This window comes from Polistes dominula, unplaced genomic scaffold, assembly GCF_049000335.1.
Source record: "Polistes dominula isolate Pdom_NZ unplaced genomic scaffold, Pdom_raw_medaka contig_31, whole genome shotgun sequence".
Taxonomy (NCBI): domain Eukaryota; kingdom Metazoa; phylum Arthropoda; class Insecta; order Hymenoptera; family Vespidae; genus Polistes; species Polistes dominula.
This window is the reverse complement of record NW_028300925.1, coordinates 8,231,236-8,254,936: the sequence shown is the minus strand read 5'-3', so window position 1 is coordinate 8,254,936 and position 23,701 is coordinate 8,231,236. Positions and strand designations below refer to the sequence as shown.

Below are 23,701 nucleotides of genomic sequence, written 5' to 3'. Positions count from 1 at the left end.
GACACGAACGTAATTTATTTCCTTGATCAAAGCTGCTCCCCCTTTAAATCGTCGCAACCCTAATAGCTGCACGCACAGAATGGAATGAAGTGTACATCACATGTACATATATATATATATATATATATACACATACATATATATATCGTGCGGGAGGAATTGCGATCGTGCTCGGATGACTCGCTATTAAATTTTCCGCCACCCCTTTTAAAAGGAGAAAGAGGAGGAGTAGGGCAAGGAGGTGAAGGAGGAGTAGGAGAAGGAGGGGGGATATGAATATGAGGTATGAGAGGGTTTATAAGAGAAGAGTCGTCCCGATTTCACGCTGACTTTCTTCATCCACTTGGTTCTTCCTTCGAACGAAAGATACCCAGCATCAGCTCTCTCTCTCTCTCTCTCTCTCTCTCTTTCTTAACTAAACCCTTTCGCTTTAAGGACGACGTAGATATATTTTTATAATACTACTGGCTTTTTTTACCTACTACGGGCCGCGACCTAGTTTTTCCCCTTTTTACGCAAACATTTTTCCTTTTTTTTTATTTTCTTTTCTCCCTCCTCCTCTCGTTTCCCTTCATCTTTTTCTTCTTCTTCTTCGTCTTTTCCTTTAGTTTCTTTTTCTTTTTCATCAGAATCCCTCGTAAAGAGATAAACCGGGAACGGTTTTCCAGCGTGAAAATGATTACGACTTATTTTTTTCTTTTTTTTGCTATTTCGTTCGTTCCAGATTCCAAAGGGAGTTTTATAACTATATATATATATATATATATATATAAATATGTATATATAAATATATATGTATATATAAATGTATGTATATATATAAATATATATGTATATATAAATGTATGTATATATATAAATATATATATATAAATATATATATATATATATATATATATATATATATATATATATATACTAGGGTGCCCCGGCCACGCGTTGCTGTGGCTTTTTTTGAGGTGAAAACTTTTTCAAAATCAGATCGATTTAAAAATCGTTAAATGAAAGAACGTAAAACTGATAAAAAAAAGATAATTTATTAATTAATAAAATTCATTATATAATTTTTTATTCTATATATTAATTACTAAATAAAAGTCTATATATAAAAATCAGTGTCACAATTTATTTGTCTATTAATAATTCTGAAACTGCTTATCTTATCTTATTGAAATTTGTTTTATTACATTCGTTTTTTTCCAACTTAGCACCTAGCATAATTTCAAAACACCAAACATCCATTTCTTTAATTCATTGTATTTAATAACATCAATTAATCTATTATATATTTACATATCGCAATAATATGATAATCACTAATCATAATAACACTAAAAGAAACATTATAAATCTGTAAGTTTTATGGATTGTACGATGTTTTTCCGTTCGTATTTTAGCACGAAAGTCATAGCTTCCTTTTTATATTCTTGCATGTAACGTGGACTGCCTATGTACGATTATGGTAGAATGACTGAATTACCAATTTCTGCGGTTTCGGCGTTGTTTACAATAGTCCCACGCAAGTGATTGTATTCTTCCGCACGCAGTTTCTGTTGATTAAATCGTAAGTATCATAGTCATTCGCTCCCTATCTTCACGTACATGTCTACTATGAATTGTTGGCAAAGTTCACGAAATCGTAGAATGATTTTGTCCTGACCGCGTCTAATCATCAACCGATACGCATAGTAATCCTTCGAGCAAAACATACATAAATAGAATTAATGAAATTATTTAATGATGAAAAATGTTAAAAGTATAATTAGGGCCAGGATTTTTGCCGCAGTTTTGAAATGATTAGTTTTAATTTATGAAATTATAACAAAAATATAAGTTTTATGGAAAAATTTTTCAAACAAAAGTAAAAAATTAAATTTTATGAAAACATTGTCTCTTATAATTTTTTCATACAACCAATATTTCCATTGACATTTCAAAATAAAGATTCATAATGATTGATTTTTTGGAAACTATGAAAATCTTAATTGTTCAATTACATTTTTTTAATAAAATTAAATTAAAATTACATTTTTATAAGATCAACAACATAAATAAAAAAAAGTATACTTACAACACAAAATCCGTTGTTATTGGAAGCTCGTGTCACGTAATCACTTGATTAACTAATCGTGCAAAATACACTCAAAATTGATAATTTAATAAAATTAAATTAAAATTACATTTTTATAAGATCAACAACATAAATAAAAAAAAGTATACTTACAACACAAAATCCGTTGTTATTGGAAGCTCGTGTCACGTGTTGAGTACTTTTGAGGTTATAAAATCACTTGATTAACTAATCGTGCAAAATACACTCAAAATTGATAATTTAATTATTATTGATAAAATAGGAATGATTAAAAGTTAATATAAGAGTTACACTGAGATAGCAAAATAATAATTGTCAACGTTACTACTACACTTGATGCATAAACAATAATGATGGCCGACAACTGTGTAGGGAGTAAAAAAAAAAGGAAACCGGCTTCGTTCTACTCCGTGCTGTTTACTGGGTCAGAAGTGACACCTATAAACATCTGGCGGGGATAATAATAACTAAATAAATGACGATTGATCAGTTATCGACCGGAGAGGAAAAATGATTAAATTACTAAAATGGCTATTAAAAAATAAGGGTTGATCGTAGAAGGGTGAAAATTAAGGATTGTATGTATTTTTGTATGTTGTATCATAAAAAAATAGAAATTAAAAATTTTGTCTAAAAAATGAAAAAAAAAGTTTAGGGGTGGACTACCCCTAACATTTAGGGGGATGAAAAATAGATGTTGGCCGATTCTCATAGATACCGGATAAGCACAAAAAATTTCATCAAAATCGGTTAAGCCGTTTCGGAGGAGTATGGGAACGAAAACTGTGACACGAGATTTTTATATATATATAGATATATATAAATGTGTGTGTTTGAATATGCAGTTTGTATATAAGCTTTCTTTTCGAGTAAACATAGCGAGTATGTATGTATGTGTGTATGAGAGTCCGTCGTCATTGTGTAGATAAGGAAAAGTGTGTTACGCGAAAATTGGATTTTTATTTCATTTAAGTAAGTGTTACGAGAAAAATGTTCAAAGTAAAAAATCTATAATGAAAATATATAATAATATAAACAATTTTTTTTTAATACTTTCATTTAGATATTTTTTATAAATTGAAGAATTAACACGTTCCGTGCCACGTGTACCATCGGTGGTACACGTTAAACTTGTTCTTCAAGCCACGTGTACCATCGGTGGTACATTTACTATTACACATATTTATTTAATGCGCTGAAAATATATGTTTATAAAAAATTTAATTCTGTAAAAAAGTATCCCTATTAAAATATTGATGCATTGTACAAAATGCAGTATAGAATAAAGCACATAAGTTTGTTTAATTGTTATATTTACAATAATTTATAATTACATGTAATGGGTTGATTTTGTTAAAGCAAAATTAAAGGACCTGAATTACAAGTCAGGTAAAAAGGGCTTGCCACGGAATGTGTTAAAAAGGTTGAAATAATATCGAACCTAATTTACTAATACTAATCGATGATGCGTTTTGATATCAAACATAGTAATCTCAATGTAATAGAAACCTGGTGGCGTGTGTGTTAGTTTGATGCAATGGGTTTTGATAACGCTGCGCAGGAGGAACGATAACGTATCATTGATCAGTATGCGTGCAGTAGTTACAATATAAAGCGATGTTACGGGAGATTTCATTTTTTTTGTTTATTTTTTTCTATTTTTTTTGAACCAAGTATCGCTGCCTACATTTCCTTTATATAGTGTGTATATCAATACCTTCATATATATATATATATATATATATATATATATATATATATATATATTGTGTGTGTGTGTGTGTGTGTGTGTGTGTGTGTGTGTGTGTAGGCTTGTTGAAATACGGGACTCGTATAACGCTTCGGGTCTTTAAACTCTTTATCAAGGAATGATCTTCGCGGTTGCGTCGTAAATAACGTAATTGCATCCATAACAATAGCCAGGGTTCGGTCTATCTAACACATCGAAAAGGGAAGAAAGAGAAAAAAATGGAAAAGTCATGAAGAGAAAATGAAAAATAAAGTAAATGAGAAAAAGAGAGAAAGAGTACAATGCTCGTTTCACCAAGGCCCGCTAAGATAATAAAAAAATAGATGAATAGGTGTATATGTGTAAAAAGAGAGAGAGAGAGAGAGAGAGAGAGAGAGAATTTCTCGTTCCTAACTTAATTTTTTTTTCGCATAATTAAGAAAGCAGGTAGAATCGAGTTTCTCGTTAATGCGAGATCGCATAGCACTAATACTCAGTCTCTTATCTCTTCTCATGATTAATTACAACGGTTCTCTTAAGAGTTTTGAATGTTAAACATACTTTCCTTTTTCTATAGAATAAAGAATACACGCGATGAGTTGTTTCATGAATCGTTTTTTATACCTCAAGGCGATATTTCAAATATTTAATTGACTTCATCAAAATTTGTCTACTAAAATTAAAATAACTGTTATTGTATGTAAATAATCTAGAAATAAGATAAATGTAACTTAATTATAGATAGTCAAATATGTAGGTCTTCGAATAAAAATAAAAATAACGAAATAACATAAGATATATGTAAATATAATAAGCTTATCATAGAAACAGGTGTAAAATGTTTGGGAACCACTGTCGGTCGGTGGCTGACGTTCCGTGTGGGAAGCACATGGTACGGAGAAAGGTAGTAGTACACGGGTGGGAAGAAGGGAGGAAGGGAGGGTCTGGTTGGTTGATGGTGACGGCAATGGTCGGGTCAGTAATCGAGAATCCGTGGTATTTCACAAGAATAACGTGCCTCGATCGTTGATCCTCCCCCATATAAATCTTATGGATTTTCTTTAGGAAACGCGTGGGGATAACAACAACAACAATCGGCAAAGTAATAACAACAACAACAATAATCCAAGTAATAATCCCAACAATACGAGTAACAACAACGGGAACAACAGCAGCAGCAGCAATTTTATCAACGGCAACGGCAACAGTAATAACAGCAACAACGTTAGGTCGTTCACCTCGACGGAGGCACAAACGGAGGTGGCGCTTCAGAATGGGCCCGAGGTCCTCGAGGAGCTCGCAAGCGAGTCACGTGGCGCCCGTCGCCGGGAGAGGCGAATGCGGAGACAGCATCGTAGGGCCCTGAGGAGTTGTTCTCTCCCACCGACTTATCCTGGAGCCGCAAATGCGGCCGTAGCGGTCGGTGCATGCCCAGCGTCCGCGACCGCACCCGGAGTGCCTTTGGTGCCACCTACTAGGGGTTTCCTTCACCCTCCGCCACCTCATCTCGGACTCAGGGGACTCAGTTTGGGTTTACCCTTTCCTGTACCTACCAGCGTCTCGGCATTTGGCAGGTTAGTTTTCATATTTTTATTATTTCAATTTTTGTCAAATTGATCAATTGTTGATTTATATATCAAGTGAAAGATTGTAACAAGATAGAATATAGAATAAAGAGCAAAGATTTGGTTCCTCTCATTAAAGATCTGCACTCGTGCGCGTGACCATTTCCGAAAAGAGATTTCTTATCCAATCGTCGAGCCGTAAAGGAATGCGATCAAAAAGGGTCCCCTCGTATTTCCTACCAATGGTATCCAACCTACTACTACACGTGTCGTTCGAGTGAGATAGGATCGATAACTGGCGAGTTTCATCGTAAAATGTTTCCCCTTTTTCGTGGTCCCTTACAATACGACTTTTTTACGCGTATTTGGGCTATTAACGGTAGCCTTTCTCTAGTTGGGAATAGATTGTCAAGTTCATACTCGAGGGGTTCGAAAACGAGCAACCTGGTCTTCGTTCCATACATTTTTCAATCCTATTTTCTGTTCCTGTATTTTGTTCGTATCTCTTAACGTTGATTTTCATATTTAGGCCATGTTACTGAAACCGAGGGTATAATGATTTACCTAATGCAAAAAGAAAATGATGAGACATAATAAATGAGTTATTAGGTTACTTTTGTCTCATTTATTTATTTCTTTTATCTTTTTTTTTCAAATTTATTCAACCAACGGTAGAGTTAGAGTTAATTTCGCGACCACGGCGTCGAAGCGAACCTAATGACGATTATCTTCGGACGGACAAGAGAGCGGAAACGCATGAGAGATAATTGGATTATAGACGGGCAAATGCCCGTTGGGGGTCGAGTTTTAACGTGGAATACCACAGTGGTCCCGTGAAGTTTCAGCCGCAAGAAGGAAAGATAGAGAGAGAGAGAGAGAGAGAGAGAGAGAGAGAGAGAGAAATATGGTAGCGATGTTTAAAGGGGTGGAGGTAGAGGAAGGTAGCGTGTAACGCGCGTTCGTGTGCGTGTAATCCGTGCAACGGACCATGCACCGGCGAATGGCGTCAATTATCCGGCCGAGTAAAGTTCAACGCATGCCGAGAGATCGAGAACCGTTCGTTCGTTCGTTCGTTCTCTGAGTGAGCCAGGCGAAGTAGGGCCGAGCAACCAACTACTCTGGGGCTACGGGTACGGATACGGTACAAGGAGTCTCTGTCTCTCTCACGTAAATCCTACTATCCTGTTTCGCAATAAGTCCATTCGAGCTTTGTGTGATCTTTCAAAGTTAACCCATTCTCTTCCCATCCTATTACAACCTTCCTCCGATTTTCTACCCCACAAGTCGTCTCTTTGAATCGTTCTCATCATCTTCATACGAAATGTATTATATATTACATTTTTTTGGACAAATATTTCAACCATTTAATAGTATGTCTCTCATTGTTTATTGTTAGTTTCTTTTTTTCGAGATGAATCGTTTAATGGTTCTTTCAAAACAGATTATATGTAAGAGATGCAACATTTTGTTGGATATAATTGACTATTAAAAATATGTGAAGGGTATATGTATTATATCGAGTTGCATGATTCATTATATATATATAGGACCAGCCTATTAAAGTAAGTAAGTAAGAAAGAAAGAAAGAAAGAAAGAGAGAGGAAGACCATTAAGACCGTATTACTGCCGATCTCGAAGAAAAACGATGCTTTATCTCATCCTTAGTAAACTGCTTCTTGGATCGTTTTGAAGAGTCGTAAGTTCGTTTTATAGATTTATCAGTAGCAAGGATCAGCATGTCCAGACTCAGATAATTCACTGGATGCAAAAAATTAAGACATGGTGTATATATAGGTAGCTTTTTTTTACTAAACGATTAAATCCAATTTGAAGAGAAGATTGATAGGATGTACTTGCAACAATAACAAAATGAATGAAAAGTGAAATAAGGAAGGAAGGAAGGAAGATGAATATGCGTGCTGATGCTGTTCTGTGTTATCCTTTTGAAGTATTTCTATGTTCAAAGTTGATACTATATTGTGTGTATGTGTGTGTGTGTGTATATAGTGTAATAACGGCTGGCCTCTTGATTCTTCCTTAGTCGTTGTCCGTTGTCGTCGTTTTAGCAGCAACATCCAGTGCACGAGTAGTTGAAAGAAGAGGAAAAGGAGTGTGTGTCAGTGGGTCAGTTCTCTGACGATCGCTTCTTGTCTTTCAGGGACGCAGTACCGAAGCAATGTTGCGGCTTAGGTTCCCCGCCTGTACGTTGGTCCATACTCGGTGTGGGAGTGGTGGGCCTTGTTTGTGCCGGTGCTGGTGCACTTTTGGGTGCACTCAGAGCTTCGGGACGAGATCATATTGCTGTGGCCCTTCTCATGATCGGTAAGTTAGTTCATGACTCTTTTATTTTTTAAGACGAATTCTAATTTCGATATTGCGTTTTATAACAAATTTTTAACTACAATAACATGTAATGAAAAAAATAATATTAGGTTGTTCGGTATGTTTTCGTGTCATATTTTTTAATTTCGAAATATTTTAATGAAATGTTTATTTTAATTTTAATTAGGTATATTTGACTCGAATGAATAAAATTAAAATGAAGATCTGGATTGTTTAGATTTATAAATCGATATACATTTTTTTTCAGACAATCTAATAATACCAAGAATCGTTCGAGATTAGAAAATGTTAGTAATACTGTTCGAAGAACCGTTTCGTTGGAATAACAATGGACACTGGGGTTATTATTTATAGTTCGTAGAAAACGTCGCACGGTATTATCCGACAATAGTTTTTTTTTCTCTTTCTTTCCTCTTCTTGAAAAGAACAAAAGAACCGTTGACTATTATTGCTAATTACGAGGTCATTTTGATGAAAGCTTATTTCAAAGAGTTACGTTTTCGTGGTGAAAAAGAAAGAGAAGTAGAGGGAGGAGGAGGAAGTAAAAGAAAATAGAAAAATATATAAAAATACAGGTAAAAAGGTATCGTTCGAAGTTGAACGAAACGATCGGATTATACTGTTAACAGTTAACAGTTAAACCAGGGATACCTTCGAGCTTCGTTCGACCATTTCCAGGTCGTAATCTCTGACTAAGATGTTAGGTTTGCCTTTGGGGGAAATTTGCCCGCCCGTCCAACAATCTTACCAATTTAAGCGAATAAGTATGATCTTTCCTTCGACAATCTTATTTTATACGAGTATACTCAATCGATTTTATTACGACGATTGAGTTATCAGTGTTTATGTTTAACACCTTTAAGTTGCACGCTCGAATGCATTTCACACGAACTGGCAAGAAGATACGTTTTGTAGTAAATCCAGTTTAAACTCTCGAACATTCTTCTCATATTATATAAATATTTGTATAATTATATGAAAATGGATCGATTTACGTAATGAATAAATAATCTTTCGTGAAAGTTATTTAAATAAAAAAATTCGAATGTTCACGTTATAATTAAAAATAAATTTTCATATAATTTATATAATATAACATTTCTTATTTCTAAAATGTTCATCAAGAAAGATTTTTCATAGATAAAGAAAAAAAGGGATTAATAAAACGTCTAGGATTTAAAATAAAAACGAACGGTTATACCTTATTTAGTATCACAGTTGGTGTTGAGATTTGTAGAAAAACGTGTGGTTTGTCCCATAGAAAATCATGACAATCCATATAATTGCACTTTTATTCTCGGGATTTCTGTTGGTGTATGTTGATTGTTGAGTGTATTTGCTTCAAATGGAGAAACTTGTACGAACTTATGCAACGTTTTTACGCTCCTCCTTCTCCCGTTCCTGTCATTCCCGTGTCTAGCCTTGCGATAATTGAATATTTAAAATATATCTTAAAAGGAAAGAACTCTTGAGTGGATTTCAATTTCACTTGGCCCGACCGGTCTTCGTTGTCGTAGGTCTCTCAACGTTGAAAAAAATAAGAAAACAAGGAAAAAAAGAAAATTAGCTAATACTAAATTACTGTATCGATGAATCATAGCGATAAAGATTAGTTGTTAAGAATCAATCTTTTATTACTTAGAATGCGTAACAGCCTTCGGCGGTTAGGATGTTGCGTAGTTGAGTTTAACAAAAAGATAACCTTGGCAAGAGAGCGAATTATAGGATGCGGATGCAAATGAAAGAGAGAAGACGCCTATGCGCTCGAAATAATCATAACGATAGATCGATTGAGCAAATCGTAATCGTTAGGGACGATCGTATCTCTCTCTCTTTCTCTTTCTACGTATAATAGTTATTCATTTAATTACATCATGCTCTTCTTGCAACGCTTTGCCACGTCTCCAAATATGGCATCGTAGAATACTGGTTAGAAACGTTTCATTCGTTAATTTGTTTCGTTTGGTTCTTTTGTCAGAAAAGGAACCGAAAGAAAATAAATCTAATTAAATTATATATTCAATACTTATATTTTAAAACGATTAACTTGTCAAATATTTTACTAGTTTAAATATCACGGTATAGGATTTGATCGATATGATTTAATTTTTTATATTAAAGTGAAAATTCTTTAGAATGGGTGTGATTTAAAAAAAATGAAACGCGGTGATGTTTTTTTTATTATATCACTATATAAGAACAATTTTATTATATATAATAATAATAATAATAATAATAATAATAATAATGTATAATATTATTTGAATAATTTTTTCTAAACGTTTGTTTAAGGTGGTATATACCTTTAGAGGCTCGAAAAAACGCTTTTTTAACGATATTTTTTTGGAAAACTGGCTATATATTTCTTGTCGAATAATCTTGAGTTCAAAATATACATGTTTGAAGATAATACAGTAATTTTTTTATGTAAAAATATTGAGACACAAGCGAGTTATAACCAATCTGCGTGATGTCCAAAAAAAAAAAGGTGGTTTGCGGTGAGTAAAGAATCTCATTACTGGATCATTTGAAATAAACAAAATCAATGCAATTAATTAATATAGATGTGTCTTAACAGATTGAACGATCGACTTTTCTAAAATATTCATTTTTTACAAAATGGCGCACTTTTGAACATAAAGTTCCTATTTTTCACAAAAAAAGTCTATTTATCGGCTTAAAAAAAAACATATATTAATTAAAAATACTAAACCGATCGTTCAATCTGTTCTCTATTATACTTTTAATAACTGATTAAAATTTGAAAGCAATCGGTTAATCCGTTCGTGAGATTTCTTACTCACCGACTTTGAAAACGTAGTTTCGAGAAAAACGAGTTTAAATAGGAGATAAAATAAAGAAAGGACTACATATTATTTCTTTCGTCTACAATATCTCCATAAATAAAGGTCACATCTTTATGAAATTTTAACAGAATACTTTCGAAATGATATACTTTTAGAAAATGCAATAAAAAATAATTCGATTTTTTTTTTTCAAAATGTATATACGCCCTTAAAAGAGTTTATCAATTTGACAATTTAGGATGGTTCATATATGCATTGATGAGAGATAATAGTTGAGAAATTATGTCGAGGCCGAAAGAAATTGAAGATACTCAAGAATTATTCTACTAGGGAAAAACCATTTCATTTTTATTTCTCTCTCTCTCTTTTTCTTTTCGCTTACTGCAAATTCGATTTATGCAAATGCAAAAATGTCCTTCGTCCTTGTCTCTCTTGGAACTATGGCAAAAAGTAGAATCTCGTAAGAGACGTAAGATCATGAAATATGCAGGATGCCATTCCTCTTGAAATTTAAATCGTTCCTTGCTGCTCCCACGCTCGCTTGGCATTTCATCATATAATATTTGTAGAAAAAAAAAAAAAATAAAATAAAGAAAAAATTCATTGTAAGAAAAATTTACTAACGATTAATTTATTATTATTTATTCCTTTTTAATCGACGATATGTGATATTCTTTTTATATAATAATTAATTTCGATATTATACTATTTTTATTTAATTACAATATTATATATATATATTGTAATAATTATATATTATATTATATATATACGTAATGGAAAATATTAATGATTTTATGTACGGGGTAATTTTATTTATCCCTTTTTTAATTAATTACAATATTATATATTATTACTATATGTAATATTATATATAATTATATTTATATATAATATTTATGTAATAATTTTATATATATTTATTATTTAATTACAATATTACATAATTTTATACATAATATATAAAATATAATATATTTTTTAATAAATTAATAAATTTAATAAATAAATAAATATATATATATAAAATAAAATAATAAGTAATAAATATACTATAATTTAATAAATTATAATATATTTTATATAATGTATAATTATATATAATATATAAAATATATACGTAATGGAATTTATTATATTTGGGGCATTCCACGCCAAATCGGACGGTTTTAAACATTTTTATTTTTGATTTCCGCCATTTTTTGATATCTTTTAGTACCCATCGAAAAACCCTTCCTCCTAAATTTTGGCATTTTTTTGATCATCCGTTCTGAAGTATCGAATTTTCAAAAAAAAAAAAAACAGCTCTTTCAGTGGTTTTTAGTCCGTAACTTTTTTAAAACTCATCCAAATGAAAATTACCATTCTACATAAGAGTTTTGTTTTTCAATTTACTTTTCGAAAAAAATTCAAAAAAATTATTTAAAGTGTCCTAATACGTAATTTCCGATTTTTAAACTTTAAATTGTATTTCTTAAAGTGAGTGCATATTTTGATTTTCTTCAAAATTTTTTACAGCAACCTACTACTAATTCCACAACTTTTTGGGCCGGTCTGGTCGTGGGCCTTCGATAACTACTATTTTTTTCCGATTTTTGAAAATTAAAAAAAAATTTTTTTTTTTTTTAATTTTGTCATTTACTTCTCTCTTTTAATGTATTTTGAATCACTTTATATATTTTTTTTATTATAACAAGCGTAGGAAGGTCTTAATTACTGACTTAGATTAATAATTAACAAAAATCACGAAAATAAATCAAGACTTTTCTTATTTTTAATTTTTTTGAATTTTTTTTTCGAAAAGTACATTGAAAAACAAAACTTTTATGTAGAATGGTAATTTTCATTTGGATGAGTTTTAAAAAAGTTATGGGCTAAAAACCACTGAAAGAGCTGTTATTTTTTGAAAATTCGATACTTTGGAACGGATGATCAGAAAAATGCCAAAATTTAGGAGGAAGGGTTTTTCGATGGGTACTAAAAGATATCAAAAAATGGCGGAAATTAAAAAAATAAAAATTTTTAAAACCGTCCGATTTGTCGTGGAATGCCCCATTTATATATACGTAATAGAAAATATTAATTATTTTATTTACTAATCATTTCAATATTATCCCTTTTTTACTTTTCTTTTCTTTTTATCTTTCTTTTACTTATCTCAATTCTTTTATTGTTAAATTCAAACTTTCCCTATAGTTTATATCGAACGATAAAACGAAACATTAGGAGATGTATTAATTCGCAAGGACGATTGTAAGGCCCCTAGACGTTACCAAATATAACGGAACTTCTCGTACGCTTTTAGAATTCGATAAATGTAATACGAATGTTACCGGATAACAACACAACACATCGCGTAAATGCACCGATGGTTTTACAAAGAACTTACGTAGTCACTTCGGCAGCCATTATTTAACATTCCGAACAAGTTTCGTTTCATCGAATCCTATCTTTGTCCTTTCTTTCTTTTTTTCTTTTATTACTGGCCTCCAATCTACGACACAATTTATTTTTCTTGCGTAATTAAATGATGAAATTAATTCGTAATCTAAACAAAAAAAAAAGAAAACAAACACCGTGTGACATTTTGTAATTGGGTGGTAGGGGAAGGGAGGAGAAGGGGAATAGAAATACCGTGTGAAAAAAAGAACTTATCTATTTTTCTTGTATTATTTTTCTTCTTGGTCGTTTGTACATATATAAATGTAAATAATGTAATATACTTGTTGAAAATGTAAAAAAAAAATTATTTGAACAATCGTAGGAAGAAGAATAAGAATAACAAGATAAAAATAAAGATAAAGATATAAAATGTATAAACTTACACGAGATGTAGTTGAATCAAGAAGATGCACAAAGAAGAAGAAGAAGAAGAAGAAAAACAATACAAAAAAAAAATCAGTAGAACTAGCCTTTAACTCGGGCTTCTTCGTGGTGGCTTTTGCTCGAGGGCTGGGAAAGAGGAAGAGAAGGGAGGGCTGGTGGTGAAAGGGGGAGGGAAGGTAGGAGGGACGAGAGAAGTGGCTGATCGGAAACCTGTTTTTCGTTCGCGAGCATTCACGAGACGACGACTCCTTTGCGTCCGTTTCTTCTTCTTATTCTTCGTCTTCTTTCGCACGAATTAACGAAAGAGTAGGAAAACTTTTCCATAAATGTAGCCGGTGGTTAGATAAAAGCGTAAAGAAAGAGAGATAGAAAAAGAGAGAATGAGGTGGAGAGGTAAAGGGGGAGGGAAGTGTAACAAATGGGTCAATGATAGTTTATCTGATATAACGTTTTATTTATTTGCTACAATCAATCTTGTTTGTTTTATAAATTTTTTCTTTATTGCATAGAGAGTTAGGATTAAAAATACGATATATAAAGAAAATGTGTTATTTAAAAATGAAGGATTAAAAAAAAGGATTAGATAGGATACTTGTTTGTTTTCTAAATTTAAAGGTTTTATTATAGTTTTATTATATAGTTATATTATAGTTATTGTTAATATATTATAATTATTAATATAATATATAATATAATTTATATATTATATACTATATTATATTATAAATTAATATTTTAATATTATATAATATAAATTAATACAATAATATTATATACAATATTATAATTAATATAATATTTTTAATATAACATTATTATTATAATATTATAATTATATATATATATATTAATAAAATATATAATATAATTTAAATATATTATATATTATATTTATATCATATAGTGTTATAGTATATTATAGTATATTGTTAGTTTTATAAAAATAAGAACCTTGTTTGTTTTATAAATTTATTCTTTAGTGTACAGAGTTATGATATATAAAGAAAATGTATTATTTTAAAATTAAGGAATAAAAATATAAAAAGGATTTGGGTAAAGGATTTGATAATACTGCAAGAAAATGGATTTACAAAAATTATTCTTTCGATATTACATTTATTCATTATACATTCATATAATATTACATTTTCATGATTACATTTAATTTTTGTTAAATTATTGTTGATAATTAGGAAATTAGAGATTATACGAAAAAATGATAATTAAAAATTCATGTTACAATAACAATAATAATAATAATATAATAAAGATCGTCGTAGTTCACACGATAGAGTGGGAAATAGATAAGAAATAGATAATAAGAAAGATAAAAATAGTCCAGTGTGGTGACGAAGAATAAAACAGTATTTATCTTTATATTCACTCATTCACTCATTCACTCACATACATCAGTCACTCAAATACTTACTTTAAATACGAATGCACGAGCTTGTAAGGAAAAAAGGAGGAGGGGGGATATGGGGGGGGGGAAGGGAAGGCAGAGCAAGCACTCGCAACAGTTACTTTCTAAACGTGGGCATGTAACCTGCGACCCGTTCAGAATGCCTCTCTCACAATGGGGGAGAACGTTCTAACCTACAGAGATCGATGTCGTACACCGCCTACACACGCGAGCGCACAAGACAGCCACCGTGAGAGATCACTCGAGTAAGACAAAGATAATCGAGATTAGGTTTACATTAGACTAAGAAGAAGAAGAAGACTATGACGATGACGACAAGTAGTAGAACTTTATCTTCTTAATTAATTAATGGAATCTTTCCAATTTTCGATTTCTCTCAGGTATCCACGTAATACTAATATTGTATGATTAATTATAATAAATTATAACAGTTTGTATATAGAATAATGATTGATCATAAGTAGTATAGGTGTGAATTTTTATTGGGATATTATTTTAAATTCTGATGATACATCGATAGTATGTTATAGATAACAACTTAATATATTGATTATTTGATGAAAAAAAATCAGGTTTTTAATGGATATATATTTAATATTATAAATTTTTTTGTAAGTATTTTAAATATATATTTAAATATATAATATTATATTTAAATTAATATTAAATATAATATAATGTTATATTTAAATTATAAATATATAATATATATATATAAAAACTTATAATATTTAATATTAATATATTTAAAATATTGAAAATATAATATATTTAAAATTATTATCTATATACTTATTACCCTATCATATATTTCTAAAAAAATATTAATATTATCGTTAATTAATAAATAATATAAATAAAATTTAATATAGAGATAAAATATTAATGATCTTAATCGTAATGCATTTAATTGGATTCGTGTATTGCTCTACCTCACCCCCTCTCTTTCTCCCCCAACCAAACACATATTTCTATTTTAGTTGTATAATGTCGAAGCTAGTCTATCTAATTACGGAAATGAAATGTTATGCTCGCACGCTCGAAAATTTCCCCTGTTGGAAATATCTCTATGCTAAAATCAATCGAGTTTCTCTTTATCGGACGAGTTTACGTTTAAAAAGAAAGAGAGAGAAACTGTCGAAAGTATTTTCTCATCGAGCCAACAACAACGATCTCTTCGTGAATAATTTGTCGGGCGAGAGAAAAAAAAATAAACAAGAATAACATCATCTTCATAGTATTTTCTCATAGTTCGTTATCTACTTTTGCTCAAAGTAAACGGGAATAGAATAAGATTTCACCGATTTTCATTTTTTTTCAATGCGCGTGCGCGAACGCGAACTCGAACTCGAACTCGAACGCGGAGATTTTAACGAACGTAAAGGACGGAACTAGCGAGAAAATGATACGTTCGTGGAATAATAATAATTTATTCGTCTCGATTAAGAAAGAAACATTTCTTAATATATATATATATATATATATATATATAAATTTTTTTATTTTTTTATTCTTTTATTTCTATCTCTATTTCTCTGTGCAATAATGTAACAACCTAGTAAATATATTTAAGTAGAAAATGTAAAAGTGTTTATCATCGTAAATCATTTTTTTTTTCGTTTTGTCATCACTGTATACACACTTGTATTTGATTTCTCGTCATATATTATATAAGAACAATTATAATTATTTATTTAACTCTGTTTAAGAAAGTTTCTAAAGTATCTTTCTTTTTTTTTATATTTGGTTTTGTTTGTAGAAATATTTTGTACGATCGTTTTACAGACGTAATAAAAATGTTAGATAGAAAGAAAAAAGAAAATTATTTAAATAGAAAATGTTAAAACGTCATCGTCATAAATTTCAAACATTTTTCGCTACTCAGTGTATTTAATAATTTGATGTTTGAAAAAAAAATATAATTTAATGGTTATCGTTGTACACGTTTTATCTAGTGGTTCGATAAATTATATAAAACGATATTAAATATGTAAATATAATAATCATAACATTTTTTACTCTATTATAAAATTTTATTTCTAACTTTTCTTTTCCATTTATTTATTCATTTTACGTGACACGATTTAATAACGTAAATTCATATTTTATAAAAGAGTAGATCAATATATTTATTCAAAAAAAGAAAATGTATTTGAATAGAAAAAATATAGAAATACGTCAACATGTCAATAAATCGTTATTATCATCGTTTCTCACACAATATACAGAATATATATATATATATACCTATATCTGGTTGGTCCGGTGTTTGCAGGAATAGGAGTGGTCCTGGTGAGTGTTAGCGCAGTGGCGTGGCGAGTGACCAGCCGAGAAAATTGCGGTAGCTTCTTCGGTTTCACGGGGATCACCGGTCGGATTCCACCAGCGAGGCCGATACACCCATACGCTGCCATGATTTATCCGGAATTCCAATTTAGAACACCACCACCAAGTTACCAGGTAACTTTTTTTTTACTTACGATGTATGGCTAACATAAGAGAACAAAAAGAAGCAGAAAAAAACAACCAAAAAAGATTATTTTAAAGATCTTTGTATAACCTGTTAAAGTAATTTTTCTTCTTCTTGTAAAACTAGACGAAATCGATACAAACGTGTCACGCCTTTTCTTTTATCTCTTTGTGTATGTTTCTTTACCGATGAAGTTGCGTTAGCGCGTAGTCGATCGTGATTTGCATTGCGAAATAGCAAAACCGCGGTGTTCAGTTGGTCTACTAGTAACAGGTCGATCAATAAATTCGTTCGTATTTAGATCATGTGTTGTGCTGTGTATGATTCACTTTTTCGATTAAGTTATATATTCTCGGTTTGATTGCAACTCTCTTTCTATCTCTATCTTTTTCTCTCAATCATTCAGTTTTTCATTGACCATTGTTTAAACATTGGATTTTAAAAAGAACCGTTTACTTTTTTCCCTTTTTTCTGTTTTTAAACGGATATCCATCGATACACGGTAGATGGGTTTTTTATTTTTTTTTATTTTCGAGTATTGTTGACTTTGATAACGAGGATGAACCCGAGTTACGGGATCAAATTACGAAAGAGCTTAATTCATCCAACGTTACTGGTTATTTTGCGATCTACAAAAAAAAAATTGAAAAAAAATATTTTTTATCAAGCAAAATACGTTTTATTTACAACGCTTGAAAAAGTTTGTTAAATAATATTTGAACTAACTCATGGACACACCTGTGATGCAGTGCAGTTGGGAGGGGGTTCAACATGCTGTTGCTATTTCATGTCACGATTAAAATTGGGTTCGCGTAATTGTCGAGACCTTTGATCCAATTTGAATACACGTTGTTGTTCTTGTTGTAGTTTCAGTTTAGAAAGTTTCCCATCTTTATAAAACGATTCTAAATTTGTATCTGTTGATTTCAGGCGAGCATGCAGGAGTATAGGTTACGGTTGTTGTTGTTAGACCGGCTGCAACCAACTTCGTCTCCGCCACCCACCTACAGGTCGAATGCAAGTAGTATCGTTGCTGGTGGTGGTGCTGTTGGTGTTGGAATTGGTGGTGGTGGTGGTACTGTACGAGAAAGCAGACCACCGAGTTATTGCGCTAGAGGAAATCCAACACCAAACGTTAATCTGGTGCCCTCGAAAAAGGATGCGAATCTCGTCAGGATCGTACAAACCGAAGCCGATCCCGTAATCCTTAGTGGCGATCAAACGCCACCGGTACCTGCTGTTGAGGTCCTTGCGCATCTTTAGCCCCCTTTTTACAAATTTTTTTTCCTTAATTTTTTTTTTTTAAATAAAATTACTCGAAAGCGATCTACTTCACCGTTGTTATATTTGTGAAGATTTGTTTCGATTATACTGTTAAATTGTCGGTGGCATTTCATAAATCATTAAGTATACTGAATGAACTAAAATATTATTTGATGTGTGTCAAACCGATTCATTCTGTTTAAGTTGTATGGGTCCATAAACATCCCACGTTTTAACACGATTTTACTTCTGACGTATATCTCTTAGAATATTTATAATAATCGACAAAAATTATATTTATATTAATATAAAAGTATAAAGTGTTTAAAATGTAATTTATAACATTACTATAAGTTTCTTTTATATATCATTTAAATTTCAATTGGTTTGAACGAAAAGTTGTGCGTGGGACGTACACGATCCACGTGATATACACGGAATATGTTAATTGTCGTTTATAAAGATTCGACATTTTGATCGAATAATATAAAAATAACGGTGCACCGATAATAATAGTATAATCATGGCCTAATAAAGCGATTTATTGCGTTAAGCGAATCCGATTCTAAGCCATAATAATGTCGACGTTTATATTGTTAGCTTTGTAAGATTATTTTGTATTTAAATTTTTATTTTCACGTGTAAGAGAAATTTCTTTTTTATATTTTACCCCGACATACAGTATTCGTTCGCGAGTATATAAGAAGAAAGATGCGTCTTCTTCCCCAAAAATATATCTATATATATATATATATTTTAATTAATAATAATCGTCTTGTGTTGTTCCGCAATGCCGAAATGCATTGAAACGTGTATCGAATCTAACAAGAGTTTATACTCTTGATGTTAATAATAAACACCCTCGATTTTTACTAGCTATAGTTATAATATATTGCGCCATGATGAATTAGGTCGTAAACGTTGACCTATGACGATGATAGAGAATTGTATATTTTGAATACATTATTATACGTATAATTATATACACACTACCGACTAAAAATTTAGGTACACTTACTATAACATTTGCATTATACATTTAAGTACAAAACCATGACGTCTCCATTTTGTTAACCATCATTTATATCAAATTTTATTCAACTTTCTCACTCGATGAATCTTTTAGTTTGAAACAAATATTTTTAAGTTCCTTAAGTATAAAGGAATATAAATTAGGAATATGGAATTAAAACATTTGTCAATAATTATATTGTAAAGGAAATGTTATTCTTCGATATATGTACGAATATATTTTTATTATGTATTAACAATTAAGTTAAATATTCGTATGCGTAACCCTGACTACCCCATAATACGGGGTTCACAGTTTACACGTTGGGAGAATTTTTATATAATTTTGTTATTATTAAAATTGATCAGATTTCTCAAATAAGCTTTGTCAGCAAGAGAGAAACAGTATTGTTTATAAGATATCATATTACAATACTTTAGACACTTTAAGTTTCGTTTATATTTTTTGATTTATTCTTCTACGAATTGAGAGGTGGTGATGTCATAGATTGTTTACCTCTGTTACGGTTGGAAATAAATTGACTAGGTAAGAAACAAAAAATGTTAGTTGACGTTGACCTAAGCTTTTGGTTGGTAGTGTGTATAATACGTAGAAGACTTAGGATTCGTTTTAATCACGTAAGTTTTTCTAACCAGTAAAATTCTATTATTATTCCGACGTTATTTTTTTCCTTCTTTCTTTTTAAATGTCATTTTTAATATGTTTGATAAAAGTATCACGAATACCAGCACATTACGTTTTAATGAATATTACTTTTAATTAAAGTTATATTAAATATATACGCGCCCGGAAAGTATCTTTTATAGGAAAATTGGTTTTAATTAAATCGCATGTTTAATAATATAGAGTAGCATTTCATTAAAAAAAATATATATATATAAAAGGAATATATCGAATTATCTCGTAATAGAATTTTACTTGGGAAACACGTGAACGATATTTGATGTGATGATGATAGTCCAGTGTTGTTTATAGAGATATACAGAGTGTTTCAAAAGTTGCTTATATCGAAAAAAGTCAAACCAAAAAAAAATTCATTTATTTTTATTTATTAATACAATTACTGTACTTTGTTTTTTATTTCAAGATATACATTTTGTTCATTTTATCTGAGTTAATATTTTCAAGATCTTGAGTTAAAAAAAGATTACACTTTCTTATTCTCTTTCATTTTATCGTAAATTCATGGACATACCATACGTGTTGTGTTGCTAAACTAATTTTAAATTACTAATTTAATTAAACTAATTTTAATATTACTTAAATTTTTACAATCGTCAAATTAAGTTAAGCGACTCCATAGGGTGAGGTCATGATCCACTTTTTAGGAAACTGATTTATATAAATCAAATTTTGAACTTTTTATTTCGATAAAATGACTTTTGAAATATCTTGTATATATTTCTGTATATGTATATTATAACATTTGGCAGGATTGAATGTAGTTTTCGTTTGCATTCGAAAGTATGCATTCAAACTACACCCATTTTCTCCCCCATTGATCAAACAAAACGCGTTATTGTGTTATTGTATTATGTATAATATTTATATATTTTACCGATGATATGCGTGAACGTTTTATGAATAATAATTATTATTATATGTCGCTCTCGATATTCGTATAGTCTTTGTATTTTTTTTTCTTTTTTTTGGAAAACTCGAGAGTTTAGATTTAGATGACCGGTGATTAGCGTTAGCAGCGATGATATGTACAATAATTAATTAATTAATTAACGAATTAACGAATTACTTAAACGTATTTTATAGAATTAAATCGATTCGAGAAGACGATTTTTCTCTTCATAGATTTGTTTCATTATACTCGTTGCCTATTTCAAATCGAAACAACAAAATACTCAAACTTTCAATGAACATTTTGAACTCCAGTAGCGAGATTTAAAACAACGATTCTATTATTACTACTACTATTACTACAATTACTACTGTTACTATTACATTTAAAAAATTCATTCAATTTCGTGCGATTCGTATTTGAAATATCGATACGTAGTTTTTACGATAAAAAAAGTTTTACAATTTGTAGATTAATTCTATTTGAAGTATACATTTATGATGTACTAGGAAAACAATTTTACAAAGATTTTTTGTCCAAAATTGACAAATATCAACGTAGCAAAAACACGTTTGTTGTATCGATTGAATTATTCTTTTCAATCGAACGTATACAATTTTAAGAATATTAGAAAGAAAAAATTAGTGATGAACGTAAATGGTAATTTTATATTTATTTAATTTTAAATCTATTTGAACGAGAATTCTTTAAAAACTTAAAAAAATTGTTGTATCATTCGAATAATAGATTTAATTATTTTATCGTCGATTTTCCTATAATAAAATAAAACAAAAAAAAAGAAAATAAAGAAAATAAATTTATGCGCTAGTCGTAATATTTTATAATTAATAAATGTCGTTTTGCATTCATGTATCGCAAAAAAAAGATGAAAATGAGAAAGGAAAATATTTAAATAAATAATCTATTGCTTTTGAAAGTTAAACGAAAGCAAGATAGGAAAGAAAAGTATAAAATAAAGTAAAGAAATGAGGAAATTAAAAAAAAAAAAAAAATGAAATGAAAATATGCTTCGATGTCGCGTGAAAATGCTGAGAAATATAATAATAATAATAATAATAATAATAATAATAATAATAATAATTGCATACGAGAACGTTGATGATAGATAGCTTCGATGAGATAGAACAATATGATTATTGGACGAAAAAAAAAAGAAAAAACTAGTACACATACTCTAGTACAATATACATGAATATTTTTGTAATCGTCTCTCTTTGATTGGTTAGAGAGATACGTGGTATATTCAAGAAAATTAATATTGATATTAATAATAATAATAGTAATAATAATAATAATAATAATAATAATAATAATAATAATAATAATATTAATAATGGTTAAAAAAAAGTAAGCAGCTTCGATTTATACTAGCAGAGAAGTATTATTAGCTACCGCGTGACATGTAGTAATTTTTATTATAAAAAAAAAGTAACAAAAAAATGTAATAATAATATTAATAAAAATAATAATAATGATGATGATGATGATAGTGATGATAAAAACGGGTGGGTTTTTATGCATTCGTTAAAAAGAAAAAAAACTCGCAATGATTCGTGATAAACGAATTTAAAGAAAGTGAATAAGAGAGAGAGAGAGAGAGAGAGAGAGAGAGAGAGAGAGAGAGAGAGAGAGAGAGAGAGATAGAGAAGGATAGTAAAAGAGAGTCATGTAGAAAAAAATCGTACGAGTTCCTTAAATAATACGATATATAGGCCAATTTGTATATCACAAAAGCAACAAAATATATTGAAATATATATTTATCACATCTGACACATTTATTATATTATTAATCATTTGTCTTCTTTTTTTTTATTGTCGTTCAACTTTTTGTACTACGTGTACTTTTAAAAAAATAGAAAAAACGATTTGAAAATTTTACGTACAATTTTATTCTTCGTAGAGTTACGAAAATACAATTTTTTGTTGGCACGATAATAATATCGCAAAAATAATAAACATATAAAAATCTATGTTGAAGGTGTGTGTGTATGTGTGTATACTTATTATAATAGTAACCGTGAAGAACTATAAACTTTGTTTCTTTTGCAGATAAAAAATAATTGCAAGAACGTATTCCATGAGATGATGATGGTAAAATTGCATTTTATGTATTTTTTTTGCACACAACTTCGTATTCATTCGACAACGATGAGAAGGAGGAGAGTGAAATCGTTAAACAATAGAAAACAAAATTTTTTTCTAGGATTTATTTTTTTTTTATTTTTGATTTATAAAAAATAAAAAAATGTATAATCTAGAACAACCCTTCTGGGTTATTATATGCACATTCTGTTTCTGTATTTATTATCAAACTCTTGAAATCTTTACTTTTTACGATTCTTTGTATTACATGCACATTTAAAAAAAGAAAAAAATACAGGAAAGAAAAAATGGTATAATTTTTGACGATATTATTTTTATCTTTTTTTGATCTTGTTTTACAGAAAGAAAGAACACTTTTATTTTATGGTTTTTCGATGAACACGATAAAAAGAAAAATATTCACAGAGAGAGAAAGAGAAATAGAAAGAGAAAGAGTGATCGTGTTCGTATT

General features: G+C 29.9%; 1 protein-coding gene and 1 long non-coding RNA gene across 3 annotated transcripts in view; one reads left to right on the top strand and one right to left on the bottom strand.

Moving 5' to 3' along the window:
* Positions 1-22,917, top strand: part of LOC107073313 (uncharacterized) — a 31,405-nt gene extending 8,488 nt beyond the window's left edge. For both annotated transcript variants that reach the window (XM_089171156.1, XM_089171155.1), the window contains exons 3-6: positions 4,887-5,395; positions 7,545-7,708; positions 17,061-17,245; positions 18,186-22,917. In XM_089171156.1, the coding sequence (XP_089027282.1) occupies positions 4,887-5,395; positions 7,545-7,708; positions 17,061-17,245; positions 18,186-18,518 (1,191 nt within the window). In that variant the 3' untranslated portion in view covers positions 18,519-22,917. The remainder of the gene's footprint in view (positions 1-4,886; positions 5,396-7,544; positions 7,709-17,060; positions 17,246-18,185) is intronic.
* Positions 1,022-3,839, bottom strand: LOC149033022 (uncharacterized). The gene is made up of 2 exons (XR_016176116.1): positions 2,225-3,839; positions 1,022-1,694 (listed from the first exon to the last, which is right to left on the bottom strand). It is a non-coding gene; the product is annotated as an uncharacterized LOC149033022 (long non-coding RNA).
* Positions 22,918-23,701: the final 784 nt, after the last annotated feature.